A 13,488-nucleotide genomic window follows, 5' to 3' on the forward strand; every position below is an offset into this window, starting at 1 on the left:
GGAAAGAGTTACAGGCTTTATGGAGTAGAATTTGATGCCATCTGCCTCACTAACCATGATCATTTAGATGGGAAAATGCTGTCCAGATGGATGATTTAGATGAATTTTCATGAGAAAGCTCAGTAGCTGTTCATTTGTCTCGGTAGTATTGTTTTTGACAGCAAAATTTAACAAGAAGAAATATCATTAAAGAGCTATCTGTGGGGATTTGTAGACACCATACAACCTTGTCACTACAGAAAACGTTCCTCAGAGCCTCGAACACTACCTTGAGCTGGTGCTGCTGAACGAACTGCCTTTCCATGAAATTTTGTTTTTGTATTTTTAAAGGTCAAAGAATGTTGCTCTCCACTCCTTTACGAGTCTCAGCAGCTGTTGATTCCGTTGGAGGAATTAGAAAAACAGATGACGTCCTTTTATGATTCACTCGGGAAAATTAATGAAATTATAACCATTCTTGAGCACGAGGCACAATCTAGTGCTCTTTTTAAACAAAAACACCAGGTAAGAAAATCCCCTTCGAGGAGACAGAATTATGTCAAAGCATGTGTAATGAGACTGAGGTGTTGCTTATAGGAATTCACTTAGTACAAGAACTATTTTTCTAGAATACTATTAGTAACTCAAAACAAAACACACGTCTTGTCCAAAGATGGAAACACGCCCCTGTCAGTGGATGGGCTTTGAGCTGTATTCAGGGATTGTCACACTGGCCTTTGCGGATGGGCTTGTGGGGGCTAGGTTCTAATCTTCCCAATTAGTGAATTCACTGAGCTGGACAAATTAGGACTACCCCATTAGTTTGCTATGAAGACCTGACTTTCTCTTCTGTGAACTCGGCTCCCCAACTATCATAGTAATTGACTAAATGGTTAATTTAATTTAAAAAGATACATGTTTCTTCATTTTTTTTCAAACATGGGTGTGTGTTCCATATGTACACATCTGTATATAAATGTATAAAATGTCATATATATGTATTTATATGTATGTGTGTATATATTATTTTACATATATATATTTATATTTAATTGTATATTGTATTCATCGGATAGTTTTGACTATCTCAGTCCCTGCATTTCCATATGAATTTCAAAGTCACCTTGTTAGTATCTATAATCAATGTCTCATGAGATATTTTTTTTCCACTCTAGGAAGAGATATGCTTAAACAAGTAGAAAACTCTAGAAATGTGTTTGGAGTGAAAATCATTTTTCTTTGTCTCATTTTTAGTAAGTAGATCTGTATGCAGAGCAGTCTCCTACTGAGTGTTCCAGTTAATTGACTTATTTAGTTGGCTGTAATAAATGAACCTATCCATCAGAGGAGGGTGAAACTAACATACAAAAGGGTTTGCCACTTCATTAATTGAAATAGATTCATGAGAGGAAGGCAGAACCATTAGTAGAAAGAGCAGAGATTATCTGAAATGAGTCAGGCAAATAAAGCAAATTACAAAGCCTTGATTAACTTCAATGTTCTCACCTTCAGATAAAGATGATAATACCTGAGTTGTGACCTTGTAGGGATATTAGGTCTTAATAGCATGTAATATGTTCTCTGTACCTGGTATCATTATTATTATAGGTAGTGAAGCCACAATAATTATACCACCAAACCCTATTCAATAACTTCTCATGATACTGCATAAAGATTGTCTTTCATTTTGAAACAGGGTATCGTTTTTTTAACATTTCCAAATTGCTATAATCTTTGCATAAATAATATTTATATTATTAATAATAAATATCAGTAATATGTTGTCACAGTTTTAAACTGTTACTCTTTCATTTTGTAAGTCTTCAAAAAGAAAAAGTGTGTCCTTATTCTGTTTTGCCTAAAGAAACTAAAAAAAGCTGCTCTTAGTGTTCACTTCCAAATAATCAAAAATGACATCGAAATGAACCATTTTAAATGTTTTTTTCAAAGCAATAGAGGATGTTGAAATGCAAATGGTGTGGATTTACATTAAAAATGATGCTCTACTTTGGCCAGGCAGGATAATGTCTGTGCCTTCTACCTCACAAATGACTACATGGCAGGCTCCGATGTGGACCTGTGCATCACCTCTGCTTCTTGTCTTGTAAAGGTGTGATGGTTGCAAGTTTTCCTGGGCAAGTTTTCCACTGGATTGCTTCCTTTTTTGATTAGGATCTAGAGTCCCTATTTCATTATTTAAGGCTGATAGCTTGTAAGCCTCAGGAAATTCAATGCGATAAATTTAGGATACACGCATGATACAAATATGCTGCACCTGACTCGGTAGTGATATGGTCTTAAGTTAATTTAGTCAGATTAAAACCTGATACGTAGCATGATTTCATGATTGTTCTCTCAATAGACCATAGGCTTACTAACTAGTTGGAAGAAGGCAGACACTAGGCAAGTAATAATTTTGATGCTCTGCCTTTCTTAATAAGATGTGTATGAAATATTAAAAAAAAAAACTTACGTGACACGTAAATGCTTTGAAAAGCACTGACTTCAGCATTTGCTTAAAACTGAGCTCCTTTGAAAAGCAATGTTCCCCTGTACTTTTGGTTTGACTTATTGCTGATGGAACATTTAAAATCTACATAATGTTATTATTTGCAGTGGTGACTCTCTTTCTTACTCTTTTAAATATTTTGTGTGTTTCTTTTTTCTTGTAGGAGCTGTTAGCTTGTCAGGAAAGCTGTAAGAAAACCTTGACTGTAATTGAGAAAGGCAGTCATAGTGTCCAGAAGTTTGTGACCTTGAGCAATGTGTTAAAGCATTTTGATCAGACAAAGCTACAAAGACAGATTACAGATGTTCATGTTGCTTTTCAGGTAATTTGTTCTATTTGATTTAAAGTCTTAAACAGAGAAAAATACAGAGAGTGAGGACAAGGCATTGCCTACTCTTGTAGTCTTGCCTCACCTATGGGCATTTGGAATCCGCTCTTTTTACTACATCTTTTTAAAAATATTAATCTAATACTGGAAAAAGTTAATCATTCTCATCCTAATGAAATGTCTTCCTTCCAAGTGTCTTTTAAAATCAATAATACTCTCTAATAAAATGATGCTTTTAGTAATGTGAAAGCACATTATGATTATTTTTTACATCAAGAATATGGTAAAGAAAACTGGAGATTGGAAGAAGCATGTGGAAACCAATAGTCGTTTGATGAAGAAATTTGAGGAGTCTCGAGCAGAGTTGGAAAAAGTGCTACGGATTGCTCAGGAGGGCTTGGAGGAAAAAGGGGATCCAGAAGAACTGCTGAAGAGACACACTGTGAGTCCCCCCTGAGTGGGATCTCTGAGCTGAAAAAACTTATGTGACGTCCACTTGTATGGATGGGCAGTCTTGAATGAAAAATTGTGAAGGACATTCCAATGCAACACAGGGAGGGGAAAGAGGGGCTGAGTTGGGAAGGCAGTAATGTTTCAGGAGTGAGATCCAAAGAAATGGAGGATGAAAAAACTTCAAGAGCAGTTGACTAGCTAACCTATAAATTGACCTTTATAAAGCCCCTAGAATAGTAAGAGTCATAGGATAATTTTGGCTGTTAAGTTAGAAATTCATCATTCAAACCAGAAACTCTTACATAAGTAAAAATTCTTTTATATAGATAACATAAGGTGAATGGTGATGTCCTTTGTGCTCATTTTATAGTATAAAGATCATATCCCTCAAAGTCTGGTATGGCTTATTCACAGTTGTCCCGAGTGTGGTGATGCCATCATCAGGCTTCTCCTCCTTGTTTAATTACATCAGTACTGAGAACACTAGTAAGGCATGAAATTGTGTGTGGAGTTGCCTAGAACTCTGAGAACGTGTGTTCTGAAATTTCTGTGGAAATTTCCTGAAATTTCAGTGGAAAATTGTATAACCCACCCTTTCAGATGATGACTGCAATGCCTTCCTGATGCAACTGGCTAGACATAGGGTTGATGTTTATGACCACAAAACACAAACCACCTCAGTTTGTTCACCTCTGCAGTATGGTGATTTCTATTTTTGAATTACTGTTGTTTAAAAGTATCCCTGCAAATGCACTACCGTGTCTGTGGGACCTATTTACATGTGCATGTGCATATATATCACCTTAGTCTGCTCAGGCCACCACAACAAAACACTATACACTGGTGGCTCAAACTGCAGAAATTTATTTTCTCACAGTTCTAGAGGCTGGAAGTTTGAAATCAGGGTGCCAGTGTGGGGGTTCTGGGGAGGGCCTTCTTCCTGGCTTGCAGATAACTATCTTCTTCCTGTGTCCTCACGTGACACACAGAGTGTATAGCAGTGGGTTCTTTGGTGTCTCTTCTTATAACAGCACTAATCTTGAGGTTTCACCCTCATGACATCATCTAAACCTAAGTGTCTCCCAAAGGCCCCACCTCTAATTGCCATGACATTTGGGGTTGGGTTAGGGCTTCAACATGTGAATTTGGGAAGGACACAATTCAGTCTGTATCTTGTGTGCTCATGTGTGCACATGGGTGAGTGTGACAATGACTCACCATGAGCCACCAGGGCTTGGAATGCATTTCAGTTAGGGAATGAGCAATTATTAGGCTCAGTCCTGGCTTCGACTCTGCTTTTTTGACTCAACCAAAGAGGAACCAAAAACTCTGTCACTGTTGAATCATGGTTTTAAGATCTCCCACTGAGCTTTCAGAATAGACTACCAAATTTGAAAATTGCAAAAATAATTTTTTCCTAAAGATGAAAAGTACTGAGCTAGTCAGTGGTCTGGTGGTTAAAGTGGCTGGATCCCACATGACCACTGCAAGGTTCAAGTCCTAGCCTTGGCCTCTTGAAAAACATGTTGGACATATGTGTCAAAATCCCAAGAGGAGAATGGAGGAAAAGGAATTGCAGTGTGGCCATTGCCCCAACGGGGTGCTTTCTCACTTTCTCTCTCTCACTCTCCTCTCTGTCTCTCTCAAGTAAGCTCATAAGAGTAAAGCAAATTTTGAAAACGAAAGAGAAAGAAAAATAAAAAGTACTAGTTGAATTTCAGATGTAATGTTTCTAACTCAAAACTGCACATGCTTATAGTTTATCTATTAATAAAAAAATTAGTAGTTGCCCAGAAGTCTTGAGGAAGGCAGTAGTTGGCCCAGAGGATTGTTTAGAGGCATGTTTAGAGACATGATAGTTTGATGCTGCCTCATATTCTGTCCAACACTCTTCCCACCTTTCTCTCTCGCTCTCTCTCTATGTCAGGAGTTTTTCACTCAGCTGGATCAGCGGGTGCTCAATGCTTTCCTAAAAGCTTGTGATGAGCTCACCGATATCCTCCCTGAGCAGGAACAGCAAGGCCTGCAAGAAGCTGTTAGAAAGCTCCATAAGCAATGGAAGGTGAGTCAGGACAGAAGGGGAGCAGTGTGTCATGACCAAGGAAGGGCAGGAGGGTGTTAAGGCCCAACCTAGAGGTTCACGGAAAGTCACCGTGGTCACCTCTCCCATTAACAACAGCAGTACTGAAAAGTAAAGCATGGTACAGTATGATAGCACTTTGTTATTTCTATATTTGCATCAGTTTTATTATGCTATAGAGGACTCTATTTTTGCTGTTTTCTGAGTTTTGGAAGGAAGGGGTAGGAATGACTAGAGCATTTACCTCATTCAAGCAACATTTAGCACACTCCTCTTAGATAAGTCGACTATGTTATGTGTATCATTGATATTACAAATATATATATATTTGTATATATATTTGCTCTCCTTGAAGACTTTATCATCTAGTTTATAAGGGTATGATATAAAAAATATAAATAAAACATTTGTTGTTTATGGATTCAATGATGAACAAAGCATAATCCTCTTCCCACAAAGTTCAGTAAAGGAGATAATTAGCTGCAAGAATGAAAGTATAATATATAATAAGTCCAAAAATATGCAGGTAATGTATTTGGGAAAACTTGGAAAGAGGGAGGTGTACATACTTGAGACTGGAAAACTGAATGAAGTAATTCATTTTAGCTGGGACTTTAAAGCAGATCAGAAATGTGAGGTTAAATAGAAGAATGCCACAGCCTCAGTGAGAATAGAGGAAGCAGAGAACCTGCAAGTAGGGCATCCATGGAGAATGGTCTGACTGTCAAGGGAGAGTTCTGGGAGACAAGGCTGGGCCTGTCAACTGGAAACCACTTCAGAATTTGTCTGTCTGATTCTGGAAGAAGCTGCAGTATAATGAAGACCCAGTGAAGCTGGTTTTCCTGAACTAGGGTGGAGGAGCTTGACCCCAGCTGCAGGTGCTATCAGGAGGTGACAATGGAGGGTTGATTGTGTATGTTATATGCTGGGATGTTGGGGTTTGGAAGATTAGCAGATAAAAGTCTCTCCATCACGTTGTGTTCCTTTCTGGATTTTTAACAGTGACACAGACTAAAAAATCTTCACTGCATATGGAAAAAGACAGTTAAAGAAATCTCTTTTATACTTGCTAAATTTGAAAACGTGAGCATCTCATGAAAAAAATAATTTCTACATCCTAGCTTTCTAAGCTGTCTTTGAAGCTTAACATATCATAATGTATTATGGAATAGAGACTGTAAGTGGAGATAGTATTTTATTGCACACACACATACACACACACACACACACACACACACACACACACACAAACTCTCTAGAGTATTCTAGAGTATTGTCTGTCATAGTCTTTCCATGGTCCCATATCTCATTTCCTCGTGAGTTATCTTTGAATTCTGCCTGAAAGGTAATCTTTTTAAATGCTATAGGATACAAGTGGGCTAAAATTAATAAATTTTAGGACTAAAGGTAATAGTGAAGCTTATGCTTATAATTAAAAAGAATGTGAAAAAAGTAATGTGTTGTTTGAGTTCTTGTTTACTTATCTTCTTAACACAGAGCCTGAAGGAAAGAGGATATGGCAGGTGATCAGCAATCCTGGCTTATTTAATTTTGTTTTATTACTTTTTGTTTTTCCTGATAAGTTTTTTCATGTTTCCTTTATGAAGTTGGTGTAATATCTGCTCCTTCTACCTCACAAGGGTGTCAGCTAAATCAAAAGTGTTGTGTGCAGGGAAAGGGGATGTGGCTCCAGTGCATGACTTAAATCCAGGTTTGAACCAAACTGTTGTATGCACAGCAGGGCCTCAATGATCTCATCTCTGAAAGAGGCACATTAACACTGTGTGGAGCTGCTGTGAGAATTCTGTAGGGTAATTGCCATGCAAACATGAACCCACTGTAGGCAGAAAGGATTTACTGAGGTCTTAGTATTTAATAAAGTATAAAGTAGAGAGCCTAAGAGTAGACAACAGTGATGAAATAACCTTGCCTCTAAAACAATTATTTTATGTTTTATTTTTTCCACTTCAGTTAGAAATGTACATAATTAGGAACGTATCCTGTTTTTCTGAATCTTCTTATGGTATATAGGACCTTCAAGGAGAAGCTCCTTATCATTTGCTTCATCTGAAGATTGATGTGGAGAGGAATAGATTCTTAGCCTCTGTAGAAGAATGCAGGACGGAGCTGGATCGAGAGACCAACCTGGTGTCCCAGGAAGGCAGTGAACAGATTATTAAAGAGCACAGGGTATGTCTCTCATACCATACCATTACCTACAGGCCATAGCTGATATTTCATTTGGGGTCTGAAAAAAGAAAATAGAAAATTGGACTACCCTTCATTGGTAGTCCACATGGGGATCTTCCTTTGGTTTTTCTATGAAAATGTAGGAAGTATTATATGACTTCTCATGGGGATTATAAAAATGCCTGTTGTTCATTAGATATTTTTCAGTGACAAAGGTCCTCATCACCTCTGTGAGAAAAGGTTACAGCTCATTGAGGAACTGTGTGTGAAACTCCCAGTGCGGGATCCGGTTCGGGATGCACCTGCAACCTGTCACACAGCTCTCAGAGAGCTCAGAGCTGCCATTGACAGCACCTATGCAAAGCTTTTGGAAGACCCTGACAAGTGGAGAGACTATACCAGCAGGTAGTCTTGAGTTGCCTCCAGACAAGGAGAAGGTCTATCTTAATTCTGTTAGTTGGAGACACAACAAGAAATGGCATACATTTCATTTTATGCAATTAGGAAAATCAGATTGTGTGGCCTTACCCATGTTCTTGTACAAAATCTTTCAGTTAATAAAAAGAATGGGGGAGGGGGCCAGCAGGTGGTGTAGTGGTTAAGGCATTGGACTCCCACATGGTCACCCACAGTTTGAGTCCCAGACCCAGTGTTTTAAAACTCATGCCAGGTTGGGACCAGCAGATAGAGTAATGGCTATGTTGCTGAACTCCCATGTAGCCAACCGTGGTTCAGGTCCCGGAGCCAGTGGCTTAAATTCACGCCGGATGTATGTGTGTGTGTGCCCAAGATCCCAAGAGGAGAATGGAGAATTCATGTGTTCCATGAATCACACCCGTGGGGGTGATTTCTTGCTTTCTATCTCTCTGTCTCTCTCTGACTTTCTGGTAAACGCACATGCCCTATAGCAAAAACCTCTCCAGAAAAAGAAAACTCATGCCAGACAAGTATGCATGCATGCCCAAAATCCTGAGAGGAGAATGGAGGAGGATTTACAACATAACCATCTTCTCTGGGGGGTTTTTCACTTTCCCTCTCTCTGTGTCTCTGGAAAGTACACATGACCTTTAGCAAAAAATCTCTCAAAAATAAAAGTTTTAAAAATTCAAAATAAAAAGAATAAGCTGGTCTTATAACCTAGTTGGATTCCACATGGCCCACCATGGTTCAAATCTCAGTCTCAGCAGCTTGAAAATACTCCAGGAGTGTGTGTGTGTGTTTGTGTGTGTGTATGTCCAAAATCCTGACAGGACAGGGAAATGGAAGTGAAGGGATTGTGGCATGACCACACCCCACTGGGGAGGTGCTTTCTCCTTCTCCTTCTCTCCTTCTGGTGTTTCTCTCTGGTGAGCACACTTACCCTCTGACCATGTCGTGTGCCACAGAGATGTACCATGATGGAAAGTACATTAAAAATAAAATAAATAAAACAAATGGAAGAATGTGTTTGGGTCAGAATTTGGATCAGAGAGGGACTTTATTTTCAAGTGACCCAGCTTATATATCTTTTGAGGCAGAGCGAGCTGATTTCTTTCTCCCCGATTTCCTCATACCTCCAATGGAGGGCTTCTAACTCTTTGGGTCAGAGTCTCACTCTGCAGGGACATGTGCGGTCCCTGTCTTCTCTCCAGAACTCAGGCCCTGGGCCACACCTTTTCCCTCTACTGAGCTCCCTTAAGTAACAGAGCACAGAGGTGGCCCCCCACTGCCCTAAGCTTAATGTTAAAGAAAATTTCCAGAAAATCTTTCAATCAATTTGTAAATCACTTGATTGTTAAATTTTTGTGAGTGAATTCAAAATAGAAAATGTATTCTAGCCATTCTGATATCTTCTTCGCTTCATAAGAAACTGTTCGGGTTATTTCAGGTTTTTTGAGTTGTCATCTTGGATATCCACAAAGGAAATGCAGTTGAAGGGGATCCAGGGTGAAGCTATCAGTACTGCCAACCACGGAGAGGTTAAACATGTTGTAGATGTAAGTTCTGGACTACTGTTTTCTAGAGGAAAATTTCCAATTAAAAAATAATAATAATGTTAGACTATCTTACTTTTTGTTTTTCTTTCTGGAAATAAGTTGTGTGCCCAAAAGTTTTCTTAAAAAAATAGTCTGCACATATTTTCCCCTAGTGAGTCAACGGTAGCTGCTCTGACAGTTAGTCACGCTCGGTGGTGTCTTTAATGCATGTTTAGCTAATGGGGATTCCTGAGTGGAAAATTGATGCATGGGTATATAACACAGCAGAGATTTAAGAATTTTGTCACAGAAGACAGGAGTACCATATACTTTCATATAATATATTTTCAGCTGTCCAAAAATCAGGTCACAGAGAAAACAGGGAATTGGACCAGGTCTCTAAGCGTCCTCTCCACATCACAATTCAGGCTCGTTCATTGCAGCCTGTGAGCATGGTGACGGCTTGGTCAAGCCAGCCAGGGAGAAAGAGCCTCAGGTCTGAGCATGGCTTGTGCTCCATGAATCACACCCCTCAACTCTCCCCCTGGTAGCTTGGTTCTTAGTTTTTAGACTTACATTGTTAAGAGATTCTTTTATCTTTCAGCATTTTTAACCCCTACAAGTTACAGAGCTGCTGTCAAAGAGAATATAGTTCCTTTCTGTTATACTCCCTAAGTTTCACTTTTTAAAAATTAAATTATATAATACCTTCAAGTGCTAGAGGTACTCACTAATGTCATTGTATACACATAGGGGATCTATATTTACTACTGGTTACTGTTATAGTACAAAAACAACTCACATCTTAGAATGAAGAGGTTGTTTTTCCCTGGAACCCACTGCTTTCTGGGCAGTATGCATATGCCCTGAAAAATCTGGGAGTAGCATGAGTAACTGGAAACTTTGCCCCTGTGTAACCCCGGGATTGGTGTAGGAGGAACAGGTGGCACCCCCCCCCACACACACACACACTAGCACTCTGTCAGTCACCAGCCTTATATGGCTGGAAGCTCAAAGATGTTTTCATCATCAACTTGGCCCATAACCCTTCCTTCCTGAATTACAGCTATGCTCCTATCTATGCATCTGAATATATAAGGTATTGAATTCTAAATACTAACAAAAATGAGGCAGAAAATGTAAGCTAATGAAATTAAAATAAATCTTCAGAATGTCCGTAGCAATATTCAATAAAAGAAATCTTCAACAAAACAAAGCAGCTAACTAAAAAGACAGGGGCTCTCACCCACCCCCAAAAAAATACCATGTTCCTTCAGCTGTCAAAAAGTTAGATAACAACACCTAGGTATAATTCTCAACTTTAGTGTCCCATATTTTTCTGTAGTACCTTTAGAATCATCTTTACTGGGATCAATAAAATAATTATGAGGGTAATTTTTTTCAAATTTATTTATTACTTTCTTTAAAGAGAGATATAGACAGGCACCCCCAACAGGGTCTGTATTCCGTAACCCACTTCTGGCCTTAGCTAGCCTGGATCATGGTCATGTGTATGCTCAGCATGAACAGGGAGACCTCAGGATGCAAACACAGGACCTTCCGTATGGATCCAATTTTGTGTTACCACAGAACCACAAACTAGTAATTTTTGAGTATAGACAGCACTGATTTCATACATCAGGTATTGACCTTGGGAATGTTTTTTTTTTTTTTTTCACTTGCAGGCTTCTGTTACCGATGTGTACAAAGTTAAATGAGCAGGCACCCTCTTGGTGAGCGACTGTCTGGCTCTCCTACCTAAACTTTTTCATCCTTTTTGGGCTGAGCCCTTCACTGCAGGAAAGTTATCATTTGTAATTGTACTCAGTTCATAAAAAGTGTTCTTTTATTCCAGGAAATAAGAAGTGGTGTTACTCAGAAAGGCGAGACTCTCAGCTGGCTGAAATCCAGGCTTAAAACTTTGATTGAAGTTTCTTCTGAGAATGAAGCCCAGAAGCAAGGGGATGAGCTTGCAAAATTGTCAAGCTCTTTCAAGTCCCTAGGGACTCTGTTGTCCGAGGTATATGGCTAATGCACATGCTAAGCAGACAGTCTGGTGGGGGGGAGGGGGGAGGACCTGGGAGGTTCTCTTTCTTTTGGTTTTCGTTAGCAAATAATTTTATAAAGAAACTGTAGTTGAAGCAGAATAGTGATTATATTTTATTTCTATGAACATGTGGGGAAAGATTGAGTTGGGTGCTTAAATTATGGTCAGGGCAGCTAGATTTGTTAATTCAGGTTAGTGACCTATATCCAAAGTACAAAACTCATCAAATCGACAGTTTTTCACTCTTGCTAAAAATATCGGTGGTTTACAGGTGGTTTAAGCTTACCATAGAGATTAGAAAAAAGGCTTGAGGTTCAGACAATCCAGGTTGGAGCTTAAATCTGATTCCTTACTATCTATGTGACCTTGAGCTTGTCATTTTGTGTGTGTGGGTGGATGGGTGGGGGTGTTGCCATATGGCATGTGCACATATCCTTTAGTAAAACTAACTAAATAAATAAAGTTCATATTATTTATCAGTATTTGAAGTTTGACATACACACATGTATGTATGTATCTCCATATAATCTACCTTATTGATTATATTGTTTTAGTCTCCATTTTCCTTCAATTCATTTTTGTTTCTTGACTTGTTTTATACACAGGATGGTGTTCCTCTTACTAGTTATGGTTTTTATTTATTTCTGCTTGCAAGTCATTGTGCTGGTTTATAAAGTAGATATACCTTTGTCTGTCTCTTTACTGGCACACACAGATATTATAGCTGCTATATCTTCGTCAGAATTGATGAATGTTTGCCTGAATTCTATTTTGTCTGATATCAAGATCAAAGTTCTCATTTAGAGCTTAGAGTTTTAGCAGCTAAATCACTTTTGATCATTCGTTTTTGGTTTGCTTGCTTGTTTGTTTTGTTTTTAATTACCAGAGGGCATGTGTACTCACAGAGAGAGAGAGACAAGGGTGGTAGGGAAGAAAGCACTTCTCTCCCTGCAGTGAATGATCATATTGCAATTCCTTCTCTATTTCTCCATCCTGTTGGGATTTGGGACGTGCACACATATGTACCTGGCCTGATTTTCAAGCCTCCAGATCCAAGATTTGAATTACCATTAGCCATGTGGGTTCCAGTTCCTTTAACCACTTTTTAAGATTTTGGCCATAGGGCATGTGTACTTGCTAGAGAGAGACAGAGAGAGGGAAAGCAAGAATTCACTCCCTGGAGGGGATGACTGTGCTGTAATATTTTCTTTTCCACTCTACTCTTCGATTTTGGACATGGATGCACATGTGCCCAGTGTGATTTTCAAGTCACCAGGTCCAGGAATTGAACCATGGTTGATCATGTGGGAATTCAGCATCTTAACATTATACTATGTGATTATCTGCACCTTTCATATTTTAATCCAAGTAGATATGCTAGAGACTCTAGTGGTGAATTTAAACCCAAAATACTCTGAACTGCTTGAGATTTTAGTTTGATGTGAGGATTTTGATATATAAATTGCAATTATCTTAAGAATTTTTGACAAGTTGAAAATAGAAATATGATTCACCAAATTTTGGAACTTAAGCCATTTCAATCCTTTGGTAGCCATCACTCATAGCAACAGTTAAGTTTAGTAAGCAGCAACTACTATTCTTTAAATGAAAATTTGACATTAATCTCTTCTTTGGTCAAGAATGTAAGAGTAAAATGGCTGTCTAAAAGTTAGTGTATATGAAAGTGATCTGTGAGCCAAGATCTAGCAAACAATTTAAGTCACACCAATAAACAATTTGTAATATATTTTGTCCCACAAAACAAAAATCACTTGGCAGCCTATAATGAGAAGTGGTTAATCTCCCTAGCATTATACCAAGCATTTTATCATTTGTTTTATCTACCAAGTGTTTTCACACACTGGCCATGGACTTAGAGCAACAATCTCTAACAAATGATTATACAGCTAGTAATTTATTGCACACTCATCTATCTTAAACTTCTAT

The 13,488-nt window shown here is 38.6% G+C and overlaps 1 protein-coding gene across 1 annotated transcript in view; it reads left to right on the forward strand.

The window, feature by feature from the left end:
* Positions 1-13,488, forward strand: part of SYNE1 (spectrin repeat containing nuclear envelope protein 1) — a 596,966-nt gene that overhangs the window by 215,243 nt on the left and 368,235 nt on the right. Inside the window, exons 20-27 of the mRNA XM_027769865.1 lie at positions 331-504; positions 2,652-2,810; positions 3,094-3,258; positions 5,197-5,331; positions 7,381-7,539; positions 7,736-7,944; positions 9,407-9,515; positions 11,350-11,514. Of these exons, the coding sequence (XP_027625666.1) occupies positions 331-504; positions 2,652-2,810; positions 3,094-3,258; positions 5,197-5,331; positions 7,381-7,539; positions 7,736-7,944; positions 9,407-9,515; positions 11,350-11,514 (1,275 nt within the window). The remainder of the gene's footprint in view (positions 1-330; positions 505-2,651; positions 2,811-3,093; positions 3,259-5,196; positions 5,332-7,380; positions 7,540-7,735; positions 7,945-9,406; positions 9,516-11,349; positions 11,515-13,488) is intronic.

This window comes from Tupaia chinensis, unplaced genomic scaffold (assembly GCF_000334495.1).
Source record: "Tupaia chinensis unplaced genomic scaffold, TupChi_1.0 Scaffold000014_1, whole genome shotgun sequence".
In the NCBI taxonomy this organism is placed as follows: domain Eukaryota; kingdom Metazoa; phylum Chordata; class Mammalia; order Scandentia; family Tupaiidae; genus Tupaia; species Tupaia belangeri.